The 20,086-nt window shown below is 42.1% G+C and overlaps 1 protein-coding gene across 2 annotated transcripts; it reads left to right on the top strand.

Annotated features, from left to right (window-relative positions):
* The first annotated feature begins 951 nt into the window (after positions 1-951).
* On the top strand, positions 952-19,506 carry abcc2 (ATP-binding cassette, sub-family C (CFTR/MRP), member 2). Of its 2 annotated transcripts, XM_053875005.1 has the most exons (32): positions 952-1,329; positions 2,474-2,650; positions 3,054-3,194; positions 3,271-3,411; positions 3,483-3,605; positions 3,685-3,740; positions 4,799-5,054; positions 5,123-5,298; positions 6,344-6,521; positions 6,585-6,839; positions 6,955-7,020; positions 7,150-7,287; positions 7,362-7,508; positions 8,113-8,197; positions 8,610-8,676; positions 9,072-9,198; positions 9,457-9,633; positions 11,121-11,288; positions 11,469-11,652; positions 12,164-12,308; positions 12,371-12,473; positions 13,246-13,465; positions 13,737-13,891; positions 14,384-14,539; positions 14,787-14,986; positions 15,070-15,196; positions 15,283-15,384; positions 16,888-17,031; positions 17,725-17,883; positions 17,944-18,110; positions 18,475-18,669; positions 19,203-19,506. In XM_053875005.1, the coding sequence occupies exons 1-32, from the start codon at positions 1,285-1,287 to the stop codon at positions 19,330-19,332; spliced, it is 4,710 nt and encodes a 1,569-aa protein (XP_053730980.1). In that variant the 5' UTR covers positions 952-1,284; the 3' UTR covers positions 19,333-19,506. The 2 variants fall into 2 exon arrangements, with proteins under 2 accessions (XP_053730980.1, XP_053730981.1); XM_053875006.1 differs by lacking the exons at positions 952-1,329; positions 2,474-2,650; positions 3,054-3,194 and having other exon boundaries at positions 3,274-3,411; positions 3,483-3,604; positions 3,683-3,740.
* The last annotated feature ends 580 nt before the right edge of the window (positions 19,507-20,086 follow it).

Genomic DNA, 20,086 nt, shown 5'->3' with positions numbered 1-20,086 from the left:
TGTTTCACTTTTTTGCCTCACAAAGTTGGTTTATTTAAGCTCCTCACGCTTGCCTTCAACTCACTTTAAAAATAACATGACCTTTTCATGGTGTCACCACAGCCAATCCGTCACATCTCCCCCTTGAGACCTCTCCCAGCACCACGGTGGTGAAACCATGAAGGGATCCCTGTACCTATACAAAAGTCTATCACACACTTTAATACAATTGTTTTAGAGTCGCACACTGCAGGTGAGATTGGCCTCCATGATCCACTGTTTGAGTTCACCGGTCTCTCCTGCGTCTGTCCCCATGTTTAGAGCAGCAGTTGCCTTGGCAACTATTAAGTTGAGTGTTTGTGGTCAGTCATAAATATGAGGGTGCTAGTGAAGACTGCATAGTCATGATGTTTGTAGAATAAACCATCAGCATCATGACCTCTGACCTCTGGGTAATCACCTGGGAACATAGATGGCTCCGGGTTGTCCACTGACAACATCTGTAGAAGAGCTTTTCACATGAACTGCCCCATGATGAACCCAAACACTTCACAACAAAACAGTTCCTTTGCTTTAGCTCTCTGTCCTGTGAATGGTGTTTATGTTATTCTCCCTCCTCCCGTCTCACTCGTTCCCTCATTTGCTATCACTCTTCCACCTCCAGTTTTAAGGGCTCCTTCCTCTTGTACCAGCATGTATCTGCTGTAATATCACCTCCATTTGATCAGAGTTTGCTTTCAAACTTCCGGAGTTAACATGGATCACTTTTTTTTTTTTTGTTTTCACTTTAGATCTCTCCCCCATCCGTCCCTCACCCACCGTTGGAGGCTCCCACAGGCTGGCATGGCTGTCTTCCCTCTTTCTGTTTATCACCAGCCTCCGCCCTGCCTGTGCACGAGCACAGCCCCTGAACCTATCGCTCTGCTTCTTGGGTGTTGAGGCGTGCAGAAACAAATCTTGACAGGAAGACGGGTGTAATGAGGTTACTCCCTCCCCTCTACATAAACACATTCCCTATTTTGGAGACCTCCCCCAACATGAGGAAATGGTCAGGAAAACACTGACAAGAGTCTCCCTCTTTTGTAACTTCTAATGATCTACCTGAAACGCTGAACTTTAGACACATGTGAGCAGTAAAGAGCGTGCGAAGCCCCGAGGACCGGATCATTCAACTCTCAGCGTTGGACCTCGAGGAGCAACAGATGTTTTCTCTCGCTCCTCTGGTCTGTACTGAAACTACTCAATCCATTTGAGACTGGTGGAGCTGTGAAGTGACTTCTTGATCTGAGCGTGACGCTGTGGACCATGTCGTCCCCGGTTCTGGACAAGTACTGTGGCTCAGTCTTCTGGGTGAGTTCTTCACCATGCAGTCGTCTAACGGAAAACTCCTTCATCCAATTATCACTGCAGGACTATGACATTTTGAGATGTTAAGAGTTTGAATGGATGTTTGGATGGATTGCTTTTATACCATTTTTATATCTGACCTATGTAAGGCTTCTTCTTCATTTGAATGAAATGAATTAATTCTATAGAGCTAGTGTTACACTGACTGACAACATTTTTTATTCACATTATCCAACTGTGTTACCTTTAATATAATATACATAATTACGTCTTTGAATATTTTTACCTCTCCACTTTTTGAGTTTTGCTTGAATCAAAATTTAAGTCTGCTCTGGCTATAGCTGTATCAGTTGTCATTGTTTACTTTTAATGGTTTACCTTTGCACACAGTGGACTTGAAAACCAGTTCACATAATGAATCAGCAACTCTGACTCCAAATATGTTTATGATTTATGTTGAGCAACAACATTAGCTTGTTGTCACTGTCACAATGGGACAAGATAATCTGCTTCCTCTGTTCATTTGTCTCATGTTATGATGTAGATTCCTTAAAAAAGTTACCCACCGCCTTGGTGAAATATTAATATTAAATGATGAGATTCCTAAAAGTGTGTTAGGTTGAATGTGAGAGCATGAAAAGTATTATATTGTTATTATTTAAAGGGCATGTATTCATTTATAACTAATGCATTTCCCAATAATATTCCAAATCATTGTGAAATTCATTTCAATGCATTGATTTAAGAAGATAAAATGAAAAGAAAAGACAGCAACAGTATAATATTGCAACTAAATCACTTTAAAAACACCAAGAGCATTCTGCGTCTTTTCATTTTGCCTAGCTCAAAATCTGTTTCATTATTAACCAGCTTAAACAAACTGTCAAACCAGGGAAACTGAGGGGAAACATTTTTGTTTACATAGCTGCAGTATTCCTTGTTTTAATATAGAAATTCAGAGGACTGAGCGCAAATGTATTATTTATTTATTTTTAGCATACTAAGCTAACATGAGTGTTAATGTTCACGCAAGTCGCAGGACCCTACATTTCCCGCAACTCTCAGAGCCATCAGACCTTCTCACAGACTTGTGTCCTTAAATATAACACTTGCAGGAAATCCTAACCTATTTTTGCTCCTGTGTCAGAATGATTCATACCTGGCGAGTGAGGACCCGGACCTTCCAGTATGTTTGGAGCAGACGGTCCTGGTCTGGATCCCCTTGGGCTTCCTCTGGCTCTGTGCTCCCAGACATCTCATGTCTCTCTGCAAACGGCGGCTCTCCAAAAATTCACACATGTCCAAGCTCTACAAGTGCAAGCAGGTGACTCACGCGTAATATTTCATATTCACCGCCATTGTGGTATCAGACCAACCAAGGAGATACATGATGATTCCTCCAGAATATCTCATAGAATGCACTTGTAATCATCATAATAAACACATTATGAGATAATGCTTGAAACAAATGTGTTGTGCTAAATGATCTGAATAGTTGAGCACAAGTATCAAAGAGAACTGCCCCATTGTGTGGTGTTTATTGTCTTTAGGAAATCCTCTTTTTGAACAATAACCCCGTCAGTGTGGAATCCTGAAGTTATGTCTGCTTGTTATCTGGAGCTCTTTGATGAGTCACCGGTGTTATGACACCCACTGTTAATGTTCTACTATAATAATTAATTGATTATGATGTAATAACACGACTGATATGTCGTTTCTTCCCACAGCTGGTTGTGTCTCTGTTGCTGCTGACCGCCATCGCCGGGCTGGCAGTGACTCTCGGTGAAGACTTCGGCCAGAACAAAAACGTGCAGCCGAAAAATCCAGATGTTTTCTACGCCAACCCAGTTCTGTTCGCCGCTTCGTGGGTGAATATCCCTCAATCCACACTTGTTCTGGCCGTGGTCCGGGACTGAAAACGGATTTTTGTTTTTGTCGTTTTAGATACTGCTGTTACTGTGTCAGGAAGGAGTGAGGCGCAGAGAAGGAGCCGTGGACTCCACATCTCTGTTCATCTTCTGGCTCCTCCTGGTCCTATGCGACGTGTTTCCCTTCCAGACACTGTTAAGAGAAGCTCTCAGACTGGTATGATGAGAGTCACCGTGATTTGTTATTCGGTAAAACAGACACATTCATTGGAGATCTTCTGTCTTCAGGGTGAAATCAGGGAGCTGCCTCGCTTCTGCCTTTTCTACATAAAGTTTGGCCTGGAACTGATCGCACTGATCCTTTCTGCTGTGGCTGATGTTCCCCCAGAAAGAAGGGGCCCCACAAAAAAGGTGCAAGTCCATGTTGTCATTAGACAGTGGTTTTCTATATGTTCTGATTTCAGCTCACTTTTTTTTTTTTAAATCATAGCACCCTGAAGCCACTGCAGCGTTTCTGAGCCGAATCACTTTCAACTGGTTCAACAGGTGAGTCCAGTCTTAACAGAAGCGGAGCGGCCATATTTATGCACCGCATCTTTTAGCCAACACAATTCATTTTCATAGAATGTATCACACTGTACTGCTGGCCGCACAATCTCATGACATATGGCACACAGCAAATGGAACATGAAATGTTTATCATTTCTGACAAGGAGAAGGCACATACTCTGATGGGCGGGGGTCGGTGCTCGCTGGGCGCTTTTATAGATCATGATGACGACAACCCATCATACAGCGATTCACTAATTTAAAGTTGGTGTTCACACTTCATTCAGGTAGTTATTGAAATAAAAATCAGGTTAGTTAAATGTGTGCTTGGTTATAACACTAAGCTAAACAAAGATTTTCAAATCACTCAGACCTGGTCAATATGGCGAAGTATCTCATTATTTATTGTTTATTTTAAACAACTGTTGCACTTTTATTACAATCTCTTTTGCATGCTTTTGTTGGGATTTTTCAGACAAATCTTCAACGTTCTTTGCCTCAGCTTCCCAACAATAATATCCCAATAATTTATCTCTTCACGTTTTGGAACACATTTTTTTTGTTCTGCATTTAGTTTTGAAGCCAACTTTTAAACCACAAAGCAGGAAACTTTGCTCGTCGGCAAGTGTCAATAAAGTTTTGAAGTGAGACGTCACGTTAGCTGTTAGCGCTGTTAGCTCTGCCGTACAGTCATAAGAATGAGTACACGCCATCAAACTGAGTCAACGCATTAGCATTGCTAATGTAACTGAATCCATGTCATCTTATCGCCCACTTCTATCTCCGTTCTCCATTTTTTTGTTTATGCTTGAACATTAGTGACATGAGTTAGTGGCAGCATGTAAAATATACGACCATGAAAGTTAGATGTTCTTTACCCTCCCTGTTGTTTTTAGTGCACTATCCAAAGGTATTCCTATTTCCTCTTAGTTTTTTTTTTTACATTACAATATATTTCTTTAAACTTGAAATGAAGCTTGTCAAATTTCAAATGTTTAAATGTTCCACTTGCTAGCATGAGAATGACACGTACTGACTACAGTCTCTGTTGGCAGTATGGTGGTGAAAGGATACAAACATCCTCTGGTGCAGGAGGACATGTGGGATCTCGAAGCTGTCGACACCACTGCCTCCATCAGCAAGAGCTTCCAACGCAACATGCAGTCCGAGCTGGAAGCCGCCAGAGTTCGCTTCCAAAACAAATCCAAGAAGAAGAAGGGCAAGAAATCAGTGAACGACAAGGAGGATGCTTTCGAAAAAAGCCTGAGTAACGGTCTGAGAGAAGGAGTCAGCCAGGATGTGCTGATCATGGTGGGAGACATTCGCTATACTATTTTAGAGACGTTGTGTCAGGTTAAAGTGTCTTTCTAAATCATCAGGAGGAAAGAGGCAAAAAGAAAGACAAGAAGAAGAAGAAGGAGAAGGAGGAAGAGAACTATCCCAACTCATGGTTGATCCCCACCATCTACAAGACCTTCAAATGGATCCTGATTGAATCTGCTGTGTTCAAACTTCTGCAGGATCTTCTGTCGTTCGCCAGTCCCCAGCTGCTCAAGTAAGTCCACGCGCTTCCTTCCTTAAAGCAAACCATGGTTGAATATATACAGCGGGAATCTGAGGCAATCCTTGCAAACCTAGAAGCATGGTCGACATTTTACAATGAGCAACGCTACATTCATTTTTATTTCATGTTGTTGATGTGGTGTCGTGGTGTACCCAAGCCAACAGTCTTCTGGTCACCATAAATTCAGCGCCAGATTCAGAATTTTAAAAATGACGTCTTCATTATTGATATGGACCTTTTGTTTTTAGAGTGCAAATGCAACAATCAACCAATATAAAAAAGCTCTCAGATTCAATATGAACTGAAGTAATGACTGAGTTCTCCCTACCTACGTCCCACACACTGGATTTATTCATTTTTCTACCTCTGATTCCCTCCATGTCTTTGTGGGAGATGGAGCCCATCTGCAGCACTGAGCGAGGGTTGGCAGGCTGCCAGTCCATTGTGAGGAACATACAGTAGACAGTGACTCACACTGGCAGCAGTCTAGAGTCTCCAATTAACCTGGGGTCATTGGACTGTAAGGGAAGTGCTTTGGAGCCATGCAAGCAAGTGTTTTTCTCTGCTTCATTTGCTTCCTCAATGTTCACAGTGAGAGAGTTTTTTTTTAAATAAGAAAGCGCTGTAGCGTTTGATATTGTTTGTATTTATTTTCCTTATTTTGGAGTTTCTGGAGTTGCAAGATGGGCATGTGTCTCTGTGTGAATGTTCCCTTCAATTAAAATTAAAATTAAAATGAACAAACAGCATTCATTAACTCATAATGTAAAAATAAGGACATAAGACAAATAAAATATAATTATAAAAAACATATATTGCAACATAATAACAATAATAATATCAATTATATCAATAATAATAAGTAGAAGAAGACGAAGAATGAAATTGACTTTCATATTTGCTCCTATGAAGTAAAGCGTCAACTACAATATACACAGTTCCTCTGATGATGACAGTATTGTTTTGTATTGATAATGGTATCTCATGAAACCGTATTGCATTTTAACTTTGCCTTTGACATTGTTTCTATCCTCAGATTGATGATCTCTTTCACCCAAGACAAATCCCGCTACACCTGGGAAGGATACCTGTATGCCGTCCTGATGCTGGTCGTCGCCATATTTCAGTCTCTGTTCCTGCAGCAGTATTTCCAACGCTGCTTTGTGTTGGGGATGAAAGTGCGTACTGCCATCATGGACGCCGTCTACAAAAAGGTAGTGCTTACACTGAAATAATTATTTTGCCGTCCATTTCAACTCCTCTCCTGCTCTTTCAAGGCTCTGGTAGTTTCCAACGACACTCGAAAAGAATCCACCGTCGGCGAAACCGTCAACCTCCTGTCTGCAGATGCCCAGCGCTTCAACGACATCACCAACTTCATTCACTTGCTGTGGTCGTGCCCCCTTCAGATTGCGTTGTCCATTGTTTTCCTGTGGCTGGAGCTGGGACCCTCTGTGTTGGCCGGGCTTGCCGTCATGGTGTTGATGGTGCCCATCAATGGGCTGCTAGCGAACAAAGCTCGCGGATTTCAGGCAAGTCAAGGAAGTCACTCTCATCTGTAGTCAACCTTTGTCTTCATTCTGATCTCTATTATTCTACTTTCTCTTCCTGAGCCACACCATTGTTGAACTGTTTTTCCCATTACAGATAGAAAACATGAAGTATAAAGACGAGAGGCTGAAAATCATGAATGAAATTCTCAATGGGATCAAGGTGAATGAATCGTCGCGGCTAATTATTGTGAACTGAATGCAGGGCGACGCGTCAGTTCTTAGATATGCACAGCTAATTATCTGTTATAACACTCCAGTCAAGCAGCTCATGGTCTTGATCTGCCGTCAGATTCTGAAGCTGTATGCCTGGGAGCCGTCGTTCAAGACTCAAGTGGATGACATCAGGGATAAAGAGTTGAAGGTTATGAGGAAGTTTGCGTACCTGACATCCGTGTCCACCTTTATTTTCAACTGTGCTCCTGCATTGGTGAGTTCATTCTGAAGGTCGTGGCTTACCGTTAAAGTCTGAATCTGTTTTTACTTAACGTCCTTCATTGTCAGGTGTCTCTGGCATCATTTGCCGTGTTCGTCCTCGTAAGCTCCGACAACGTGTTGACCGCTGAGAAAGCTTTCACTTCCATCTCTCTTTTCAACATTCTTCGGTTCCCGCTCACCATGCTGCCATTGCTCATCAGTGCTATTGTTCAGGTAAGGTTTGACTTAAAAATCCAAATCAAAATTTCGAAATAAGATGATTAAAGCAGAATAAAATAACTCAAATAAAAACTCTAAGATAAAAAATAAAACTCTATATATACAAATATTGCACATACCGTTAAGTGTGTGGTGTGTGAGGGGCTCTTTTTTTGAGGTTCTACATTCTTATGGGAGACAGAAAAAAAAAGCACTGTTGTTTTGACTCTGGCCTCTTTTGCATTTTTCTCAGTCAAATATGTATAATTGTTTTTTAGTATGAGAAACACTGATGAAAGAAGTTGCAGAGGGCTGAATTTTCACTCTTGATCTGACATTTTATGGTCAAATTTAGTTCAACTTCTTTCACCTGGATTTGATCTGACACAAACATGTGGCATGTATTTCTCATCTGCATCGCTGTTACACAATTGGTGGCACTCAAATGTGATTCAACAAACTTATCATAATTTATGAGCTTATATGACGCCCTAAACAGCAACATTGCTCTCAGCTGTGTGTCTTTGTTTGATAAGGTGAACACCTCTATTTACTCCTGTCTCTTCCAGCTGTGTGTGTTGAATATTTATGTATGTTGTTTTTTCTTCTTCTTCTTTAGACAATGGTTTCAAGGAAGCGACTGGAGAAGTTTTTGGGAGGAGACGATATCGAGAGTGGGGCTGTCCGTCATGACCCCAGGCCAAGTACGTTCACACCTCTCAGTACTGGTCCGTTTCCATCTTCGGCCAAATGGTGAAAGGGTGATGAAACCTAGATGGTCTAACAAGGTCCACACTAGTAGGACCACAAGAAAAGCAAAATTTGTATCAATTATTGATTCACAAAATCTTCAACAGTGTGACAGCTGTGGAGAAGAAGCAGTTTCTTAGCTTGGTGGTTTCACTCTGGCTGCGCCATCCAGGCTCATCTGTGACTCAGATGGCACCAAGTTGACACCATGTTCCTTTGTCACAGCAAAAACTTGGAGTGCACTCCAGGAGTCTTACTACCTTTTGAAAAGAAACCGTGCTGTGAAGTTTAACACCAGTATAGTCCTCACCAGTAAACCTCAATTTTATACTCACGTCCATGTTTTTTTCTTCTTCTTTGTCTTAGATTCTGCCCTTTTCATTGATGACGCTTCATTTGCTTGGGACAGAGACCAGGAGCCGCTGCTTAAAAAGTACATGTTTTTCACTTTACTTACATCTCTAGTTCAGTGTTAGCCACTGGGGAACCAAATGGCTGTAGCGTCAGGGTTTAGATATTAATATCTAGCTCATGCAAGGCACTTGCCTCTAACTTAAATAATGAACAGTTCTTTTTTTCTGAAACAATGTTCACGGTCAGATGAACCACAAACCAATATGCATGAATATACAAGAATGACTTTATTTGTGACTGAATAATTAATAAATACCAAAAAAGTGGAGTCTTCTGCCACTCAATTTTTGATTTTACTCAAGCAAAATACTGCTGGTGCTGTTGATATATATATAGAGTACAGTATACGGATCCCAAGAAATACATCTGGTTCAACTCCATTGTTCTCTGTTTTCTTTAACTGAACTTGTGCAGTGTGAACCTGGACATAAAACCGGGTCAGCTGGTGGCGGTGGTTGGGGCTGTGGGATCTGGAAAGTCCTCACTCATATCTGCGATTCTGGGAGAAATGCACGGCACCAAGGGCCACGTGAATATCCAGGTGAATACAGTTTTGGCTCAGTAGAGAGAATGGAACTGGTATGAGGGTCTGCACTTATTTAACAATCACAATCTTTTACAGCCAGAAACAACAATATAGTCTGATGAGCAAAGCTGGAGACTGCCAGACGCTTGGTTTATTCTATAAGTGGAACAGTCAAATGGTTTCTGCTCCATTTGATTAGCATTGTGTAATGTCCCGTGGCTGTATTCTCGCATCCGTTCAGAGGGTTAAGGAAGCCCTTCTGCCTGTTCCCAGGGATCCATTGCCTTTGTGCCTCAGCAAGCTTGGATTCAAAACGCCACCATGAGAGACAACATACTGTTCGGCTCTCCTCACGAAGACAAAAAGTTCCAGGATGTCATCAGGGCATGTGCCATGGAGCCAGACCTAGCACTGCTGCCCGGCGGTGACCAGACTGAGATTGGTGAAAAGGTGAGACTGTTCTGACTATTCTTGTTTGTTTTAAAGCGACATTTATACACGAGGCAAAAAAAGTCCTCCAACATAAGATGAGATACATTTCCCACCACTGATTCAATGTTTTCAATGTCTTCTAATATATTAAAATTACATTTGACCGTGAGATTAAGGTCTTTATTGCCCACAGAAGGACTTTTGGTTGGACTTATGCTGCCCTTATGAGGTCAAAACCACATGCTTTTTTCATTGTTTATATCTAATTCTTACTATAACTTTTGGATTTTTGGGCCTTTATTTTCCCATTCCCTATTTGGATTCTTCCTTTTATCTCAGATAAATATCGCAGGGCCCACACATCCTTTCATATACACACACACACACACACACACACACACACACACACACACACACACACACACACACACGTTTATCTTCCTATCTTAGTGAGTACCGTCATTGACATACATTGACAACTCTTTCCCCAGCATCTCCCCCTAAACCTAACCATCTAAAACATGGCTTAACTTAACCTTTACTCTGATCCAAACTAAAACCCAATTATAATAACTATTTCAGAATCAGAATAAAATGTATTGCCATGGTCAGTGGGGCTCCCACCAACTAGGAAAGTGCTTTGGAATAAAGTGCTGTAAAAAAAAAAAAAGGCTGATCACGAATTCAACAGTCTGACGGCCGAAGGGAAGAAGCTGTTCCTGTGACGGGGAGGTTCAGTTGTAACCCTCAAACTGAGGCTTGACAAAGTGAGGACTGGCCAAAATGTCCTCACTTTACAAAAAATGTCCTCACTCTGTTGATTAAAAACTCATGCACGTTCTCACAAAGATAGAACGACAAGTACACACACACACACCTGGGGACAATTTTACAGTGACCAATTAACCTAGTGAGCATGTCTTTGGACTGTGGGAGGAAACCGGAGTGCCTGGGGAAAACCCATGCGGGCCCAGGGAGAACAGGCTCTCATTTAATCTATTTTCCCACAAATATTAAATTAAAAAAAAAACACTTCATATCATTTGTTTTACCCATAGTTCTATCACAAACAAATTGACCACTTTTAAAATATCTTCCAATAAACTTATGATTTGTATTCGGAATCTTTAAACTTTTTGCAATGGAATAATATAAAAACAACTTTTTATATTGATGTCATAGCATAACTACACTAGTCCGTATTTTACAGGACGTAAGAAATGCAATTTAAGTTACATTCAATTCGACTGTTCCTTCGGTTTGATGGCCCCTTGTAGTATGTGGCCCTTCTGAAAATGTAGTTTCTCACCGGTCTTCTTCTGTGTCCTGGCTATGTCCTGGGGCATCCCCCTGTTGGCCACACCCAGGGAGACACCTTAAATGGCTTCCCTCAACGTGGAGGAGCTGCAGCTCTACTCTGAGTCTCCTCTGGATGACTGAGCCCCAGTTCACTGACATGAGTCTATAATCCATTTCACAGTTTTGCTCTCCAATTATATCCGCAGGGTATCAACCTCTCAGGGGGTCAGAAGCAGCGTGTGAGTTTGGCTAGAGCCACCTACAGTCAGGCGGATATCTACCTGCTGGACGATCCTTTATCTGCTGTGGACTCCCATGTGGGGAAGCATCTGTTCGATAACGTGATCGGTCCCAACGGAATACTGAAAGATAAGGTTTGTACAAATGTTCTTAGGCTATAAAATCTATTTACTATGTGTCTGTAGAGCTACAAAGTGGCTGACGTTTATTGCTAAAATGCCCATGTAACTGCTGTGATAGATTTAATATCAGCGCCTTTTGCTGGTTTTAATGCAGTTAAAAAAGTCTTGGTCCTTTACCTTTTTATTTTCCAGACTCGAATCCTGGTCACTCATGGAGTGAGCTTCCTGCCGTTTGTTGACGAAATCGTAGTTCTGGTGGACGGGCTGGTGTCTGAGACAGGGTCTTACAAAGAGCTTCAAGCCAGCGGAGGAGCTTTTTCAGAGTTTTTGAACACATATGCCAAAGAGCAGAGCAATAAGACTCGCTCAGACTCAGGTAACTGTCTCAATCATGTTCATACAGTGTCGTGTCCATATTTGGTAAGGCATGAGATCTATGTGTGAGCAGCGTCACTGTTTGTCTCAGCAGAGTAACGCTCCGCTTTTGTTGTCCGACGTTGCCTATCAACAGTAGAGATGTAATTTCTCCATCGTGTGCGTCCACTTTAAGCCGGCTCCAACAACAAAATCACCTGTCAGAGAAAGGCATCCAGTAGCCCTTTTAAAGAGCAGGCGTCACCCTCACCAGTGTTGCTAAGGTTAAGTGTCCCTTCAAGCTGAATACGGTGAAACGTGTCAATCTGTCAGAAGCAGTGGGTAAAGTTTGGGCATCAATCCGGGTTCAACCGCAAGCTGTTTGGTGAGGGATTTTTAAGAGGGAAGCATTACTCAATTCAACACACAGAGGCCTTCCATGTGGTTCTGTTTGTACCCCATCAGAGCACTAGCATGAGACATACAGTAGAGCAGAGAACTGACCTGTTCAATTGACGCCGCATGCCTCTCAGTTTCAGAAAACAGCAGCCTGGCCAGTGAGGATGTGGAGCTCATCCCTGAGAGAGACGACATGCATCCCGACTCTCCTTTGGAGGACACAGTCTCTTTCACCCTGAAGCGAGAGAACAGTATCCGGCGCAGCCAGAGAAATAGCAGGTTGGAATATTAGCATTTTCCCACCAGTCTCTGAACGCAGGCCGCTCATGCTTCTTCTTTAGCATCAGACTCCGAAAGAACACGTCAATAAAGAAACCCGAAGATGCTAAGGAGGCGACTCAAGGCCAGAGGCTTATCGAGAAGGAGACTATGGAGACGGGACATGTAAGTCTACTCTTGGTTCATCTGAACATTCTCCAAAGCAGTGGTCCCCAACCACCGGGCCGCACTGTGCATCAATTGGTTCCAGGCTGCACAAGAAATAATGAATTAAATATGTTTTGTGTATTATCTGAGTCTGAATGATCTTTTATTTTGAAAAAAACTTTTATTTTGAAAAATGACCGGATTATCTCTGTTAAGCCACTTGGTCACTTGAGAGCCAAAATGTAACCCACAAGCTTGCAAAATAAGTAGGAAACAGTTGTTTGTTTGAGAAGGAATTAGTGAGAAGAGACAGAAGAGCCTCCGACTTCCAAGAAGAAGGTTTTAAACAAACAAAACCAAAATATGGATTTGTAGCGGTTGTCTTCCGTCACTCCCAGATGGGACCTTGTCATTGAAGAGAAACAAGCTCATGGCTCTTATCGATTTAATAATATAGTGAGTTAAAATGTTCATGCACTTTAAATTCATTTTTGAGGTGTATCTGTAGCTATTTTGAAGGCATATTTAAACGTTATCATAGCGACCAGAGTCAGAGAGAATTCGGTCACTGGTCGAGAGGAGGAGCGTTTGTGAGTCTTAGTGGGCACACAAACATGCACAGGCCTTATATGACGGTTCATATAAGGGTGTGTATGTATGAAGAGGCAACTTCATACACCCAGGGCCACGTTCCAATTGTCAAGCGTTGACTGGTCCGCGGTGATAAAAAGGTTGGGGACCACTGCTCTAAAGGACATGGCTTCAGTGTTCCTTCTATATTTGTCTCCAGGTGAAGTTCTCCGTGTACCTCCAGTACCTGCGTGCCATGGGCTGGGCAAACTCTGCCTTGGTGTTCATCATTTATTTCACTCAGAATGTTGCCTTTATCGGTCAGAACTTGTGGCTCAGTGACTGGACGAATGATGCTGTAGATTATGCCAACATGACGTATCCTAATTGGAAACGAGACCAAAGGGTTGGTGTTTTTGGGGCCCTGGGAATAGCTCAAGGTAGGAAGTCATCATTCGTATTGCCTGCTATGTTGAGCATGTTGCATTCTGAATCACACCTTCAAGGTTTGCCTTTACAAATTCAGCCTCCTCCACCTTAACTTGATCTTCGTGTCCTCCTTCAGCTGTCTCTCTCTCACCCGGTATCTCTATCTCCTACACTGTGGGTCAGACATGTCCCGGGTCTGTCCTCTCCATCTCCTAATGCCTTTTATTGCAGAGATGACAATTGAATTGAGTTGTTGTGATACATGTGAAACTTTTCTGACAGGATTGCTGGTGTTCCTCGGGACGTTGGTGGTGGCTAACGCCGCACTAAACGCTTCTCGAATTCTTCATGCCAACCTGCTAGAAAACATGCTGAAAGTACCCATGGTCTTCTTTGACACCACACCCATTGGAAGAATTGTCAATCGTTTTGCAAAGGTGAAATCTGCGTCTTGAAATGTCTTTGGTCTTATGTGGTTCATCTATAAAGGTGATTCAAACCTTTGGTTCAGTTACCTCTTGGCTTCAAGTGTTTAGATGAGACTGTCTTTCTTGAGATTGCTGTTGTTATAGAACCTAATCTTTGCTTAAAAAGTTTCTCCCACAGGTAACTTTTTCAACTAATTATTTACAAACCGAAGTTAAGATTTTTTTTTATTATTCTTATGCAAAGGACGGAAGTAGGACAGCAACTGCACCGTTGCAATTTCCTCTGCCTAAGAAAAAGTACTGGAAAAACGTCACCATGGCCTAATTGAGTGCCCTGAAATGTTCTATGTCAATGTCAACATTGTAGATGTGACTAGAAAATCACTCTCCTCCTGCTGAAAGCCTACGTTTCCACTGTAATAACAGGCGTTTACACCTAATGTGCCATGATGCTGCATGAGGGAGAACAATTTGTTCAACATGTTTCTCCCTGTTGTGAAGGACATATTTACGGTGGACGAAGCCATCCCAAATTCCTTCCGGTCTTGGATCCTGTGTCTACTTGGAGTTCTTGGGACACTGTTTGTCATCTGCCTGGCCACTCCGTTCTTCACCATCATCATCATCCCTCTGGCTTTGATCTACTATTTTGTGCAGGTTAGAGGAAGGATATATATACATGTAAAAATGAATTATCAGCATTTTTGCAAAGACATAACAAAAACACAAAAACATAATTTTCTAACTGAAAAGTTCCTTCATTGTTCACCAATGCTTTGTTGTAGTACACAATGTCAATTGTTGTGTGACCATTACAGGGAGCAGTGCAGAGAAGGACAAGGTGAAGAGTGTTTGTACAAGAAAAAGCATTGCAAAATGCAAAAATATCTTTCTCTTTGTCCAGCGCTTCTACATTGCGACTTCTCGGCAGCTGCGTCGACTGGACTCCGTGTCTCGCTCGCCCATCTATTCACACTTCAGCGAGACTGTCTCCGGCCTCTCTGTCATTCGAGCGTATGGCCATCAGGAACGGTTTCTGAAGCACAATGAAATAACCATCGATCAGAACCTGAAGAGCGTCTACCCATGGATCGTGTCAAACAGGTCTCATAATGAAGCGCGCGCGACCTATTCTTCCTGTCTCAGCCTTTGTTGCTCTATTCTTATTTATCTGATGCTCTTCACAGATGGCTCGCCATTCGCCTGGAGTTCCTGGGAAACCTTGTAGTGTTCTTCTCTGCTTTATTTGCTGTCATTTCCAGGAACTCTCTGGACAGCGGCATGGTTGGACTGTCCATATCCTACGCTCTAAATGTTAGTAGAGCTTCACTCAAATGCTAGTCGTCCATGTCATGGTTGTGATGTCTTTAATTTGTTTATGTTTTTCTCTTTTTTTCCAGGTCACTCAAACGCTCAACTGGCTTGTCAGGATGAATTCGGAGCTGGAGACCAATATTGTTGCAGTGGAGAGAGTGAACGAATATAGCGAGGTTGAAAATGAGGTATGTCAGAAGAGACTGGGCTCAATCAATTTTCAACAGGTACACCGATTCAATTTCATTTGGTATAACTTCAGGATATTTAACAACGTCAGAAGATTGAGATAGCAGGTGATAGGAGCAGAGGAAGGCAGCTACTGAGGTTCATGGCCGCGGTACAGGTAAATGAGGATATGAAGAGGAATGCTGTAACTGGCGTGAAGGATCAAGATCATTAACAGATGTACCTTGGCAGAACTCCACGGTGGAGTCATGTAAGAGGAGATCTCTGGACATACTGTATCTCCAGACCATAGAGTCAGACAGGATTTTTTTTTTGTTCCCCGTTTTCATACAAGACCTTCTCTTGTAACAAGAAAAATGGTTGTACAAGACCAATAGTTAGAGCTGAAAAGTGAATTTTGAATACTTTTCCAAGTGATCCTGCAAATATAAGTTTAATAGTTATTAAGTTTAATATATACTGTTGAATTTCCCCTCTGTGGGACAATGCAAAACAATGCAAGATATATCCTCAAATATTCATGTGGTACCACTTCAACTCATATTACGCATTAATAAAGCAAGGATTGCTTATTTACTCTAAATAGTAGAGACCATTCCAGGGTAAAATGTAGTCAAGCTTAACTAAACACCAATTGCGTCTTTGGAGTTTGCAATAACTGGCTAGTATGCTGCTAACATACGTGGGAATAAGTACAAGTAACGTCCGACTTACAACCGGGATCGGTTCTGACCAACAGGTCGTAGGTGGGATTGGATGTAAGTCAAATACCATTCAAAAAATGGCCGACGCGAGGGTTATAGGTACCACTGTGTAGGATACACGATGTCCGTCTGTTGCGTTTTTATGCGTGAGAGTGAGATGCTGGGATACCGTGCTGTCGTAACTGTCGTACGCGTTGCCGGACTGTGACTGCTGCAGTGCCAGACATTGAATACAAAAAAAGTAAATAAGCATCTGCTGGCTGTGATCGTAAGTACGGGTGGACGTAAGTCGAGCAGGTCGTAAGTCGGATGTTACTTGTTGATAATAACGCCGCCATTGAAGTAACAAGTATTTGCGCTTTTAGTTTATTTCCAGCAATATATGTTCCCTACCCCAAAGTGTCGGAACACATTTCAGTATTTGATTTTTTTATGTCACTTGAACATGAATATGTCAAAGAATAAAATAGGAAAGATATGAAAATGTGATTTGCCAAGTCGATTTCATATGAATTCATCTAGTGCTGTTTGAATGAACACATTACACAAAGTTTTGGCTCCTTGCTCTGAGTCACTGTGTTATGAACATATAGACATTCTGATGGAATCCTGATGTCAGGTGAGCCTGAATCACAATGGAATGAGAGGAGGAAAAAGCAGCTGCACTTACTGACTTACATGTGATACGCAGTCTGTACACAACTGTTCTCTTCTGGTGACGTGTGTGTGCTCTAGCGTTGAGCCGAAACACCCTTTTCCATCTGTGTCTCTGACCATCTTCTCTCCATGTTTCTCCAGGCCAAGTGGATCACAGACCAAAGGCCGCCGCAGAGCTGGCCAGAAGCCGGACGAGTCCAATTTGACAACTACAAAGTTCGTTACAGGGCTGGTTTGGACCTGGTTTTACACGGGATTTCCTGCGACATCAGCAGCACGGAGAAGGTTTGTTCAGTTGGCATTCATTTATAGGCCTGAATAAAGAGCTCAGAGGCCTTGGACTTGTCCTGTCTGGAGAATGTCACGTAGAACAGTTGACCGGTTTTGATTTTCACCTCTCCATAGCTGCCCCTCTTTGAGAAGTTTACATGTAAATGTCTGGAACATGACACTTCTTTCAGTATGTAGATCTTTTGTCATTGTGTGGTATTTGACATCGGCATTCTCTTTTTCATGCCGCCCTTTATTTGTTGATTTTTATTGTATTTATCCCCCCCTTGATATCATTAATATTCATCATAATTTATGAATTCTTTCTTATTGATGAATTATTGATGTAATATTCATATTTGTAATAGTTAATCACCTATCGTAGCTTGCAGGCCCTTCCATAATAAGTGGCCATTCTTTATTTCGGTGTCTTTCTGACATCAAAAAGAAAAAAGAAATTAAATTAAAATGGAATATAATTATCATGTTCATAATTTGCTGAGACGTTTACATTACACCAGTCACATACAGATATGACACTTAAATCACAAATCTAATGTCACATCTGAATCATTGCAGGTTCTGTCACTTCTGAAATAGTTTCTAAAAAGGTTTCATTATTCTTACTAATGGCAGGGTGTTACTCCGTAGGGAACATGCGGCTATTTAGCTCGAGCATTAATAACATCTCTGCGTCTCCATTTTTAGATCGGCATCGTGGGTCGCACAGGAGCCGGCAAGTCCAGCTTGACCAACTGCCTGTTCAGAATCATCGAAGCTGCTGAGGGGCGGATCCTCATCGACGGCATTGACATTGCCAAGATCGGACTGCACGACCTCAGAAACAGACTCACAATCATACCACAGGTGAACAAGCACAACAGAAGAAACAAACCTTCCCAGGTGTGACCGATTCTTTCGTGGCAGGACCCGGTGTTGTTCTCCGGAACGCTCCGAATGAACCTGGATCCATTTGACAAGTTCAGTGACGAAGATATCTGGAGAGTGTTGGAGCTTTCTCACCTCAAGGACTACGTGTCAGGACTTCAGGAGGGATTGATGCACATGGTCACCGAAGGAGGGGAGAACCTCAGGTCAGTGTGAGAGTTGGTTTATTGGATTGGAACAAAAGTAGTTGAGTGTAGAAGTTGCTGGGTGTGGTGACGAGGACACAGGGCACCGGGCACTAGCGGCAACTAGTGATGGGTCGATGAGGTATCATGAAACAGTATTGCAGGGTTGATGAAACTCTATCCTAATTTTTAGAGGCCACTCGGCGGCGCTCTTGGTTTAGAAAATCATTTGAAGTTTCATTGTTGTAAAACCTTTTAACATCAGACAGTGCCATCTGGTGGTCTCTGAAAATCAGGACACTGTTTCATGAAACCTCATCTACCCATGTCTGTCTATTGGGGTCTATTATTGGTGCTTTTCTAACTCTGTTTTCGCTCACTCCAGTGTCGGTCAGAGGCAGCTGCTGTGTTTAGCTAGAGCGCTGCTGAGAAAGTCCAGAATTCTAATCTTGGATGAGGCTACGGCTGCTGTGGACCTGGAGACAGACGATCTGATTCAGACCACCATCCGCAAAGAGTTTTCTCATTGTACTGTCCTCACCATTGCCCACCGCCTACACACCATCATGGACAGCTCTCGGTAAAGACACAACAATTCTTCCAACTCTCATTTCTTCTTTCCGTTCTAATGGTTTCCTCATTGATTTTTTGTTTTGGTTTTTTTTTGTGGGGCATTTACTGCTGTCTTTTGTGTAGCAGCTTCAAACAATCGTTCCATTAACCCCATGACCTCAGATGTGGTCATTAGCATCTCAATGGTCCCCATGTAAATGAGCACCATTTGTATAACATGAAGCACAAGCTTTGCTCAAACCTTCAAATATCTCTTTAAAGTACTGATATGTGGTTGGATAAACAATGTCCAAGGTGCAAGTGAAAGGATTTCAGTTAGAGGTATGAAGAGTATGAATGAGTGAGGGATCATTGCATGAATGGTGCTTGTGTAAAAGCTGCAAATATAGCATCACATCGGGGGACAGTGATGTCCTGTTACCATGCGACTAAGACAAATGCTGAACATGTTCAGTTCTCTGCACACGCTGTACTGAGTCTTTACATTCAGCACAATCAGTAGCTTTTCATTCATGTTTTCTCTTCCTTCTTCCTCATCAGGGTCATGGTCCTTGATGCTGGAAAAATTGTGGAATTTGATTCTCCAAGCAACCTTCTGGACAGACAGGGTCATTTCTACTCCATGGCAAAGGATGCAGGCATCACGAAAACAGAAAACTCTTCCCTGTGATTTACCTTATTCTCTCATTTAACCACTGAAATGCATGCACTCTTTGTTATTTATCAGGACCCATATCATTTCATATCAAACCCATGTTGTGTAAATATGTTTTAATACAAATGACAAGTTGTTGTGTGATATCGTTGAATGTGCAGTGCGTTGATAGAAATAAAATCTGATGTTTGTGAATGCTAAATTCTCTTCTTTATAAAGCAAAACTGTTGCTTACAAGTTGAAGAAAGTGTAGAAAAAGGAACAGAAGAGGGTGTGAGAGGGATGCTCCAGCCAGGAAGAGATGCGTTCGGCACAAAATATATTGTTAGGTTGGTCCTTTTACATTTACAAACATTCTAAAATCTGAATTCAATGTAATTGAATAGCTCAAATGATCAACATTAATGGGTCTTCAACATTACTTATGAAAACTGTAGTGCTCCACAACGGGCACATTTGCAGGGAAAAAGGAGTGGTGCGCTTGGTGCCACTAGGGGTCGATCTGTGACCATCCCAGAGAGAAGCAATGAAGAAGCAGGAGGTGGTACAGTACAGAATGTACTGTTATCAACAGTTAAACGTAAAAGTTTTAATATACTGCAGAGATGTATCGATCAAACGTTTATGGCTCTGGTGCCGATACCAATTCCTGGGCTTTGAGTATGCGGTGGGATGACACTGGTCATGCTTTGAGTAAAAGAATAAATGACCATGCGGTATTACAAACTTGTTACCAGCATTTTGCACCTTGCATGTCGGCGTTGCAGTT

Source organism: Synchiropus splendidus, chromosome 9 (assembly GCF_027744825.2).
Source record: "Synchiropus splendidus isolate RoL2022-P1 chromosome 9, RoL_Sspl_1.0, whole genome shotgun sequence".
Lineage (NCBI taxonomy): Eukaryota > Metazoa > Chordata > Actinopteri > Syngnathiformes > Callionymidae > Synchiropus > Synchiropus splendidus.
This window is presented reverse-complemented; position numbering and strand designations above follow the sequence as displayed.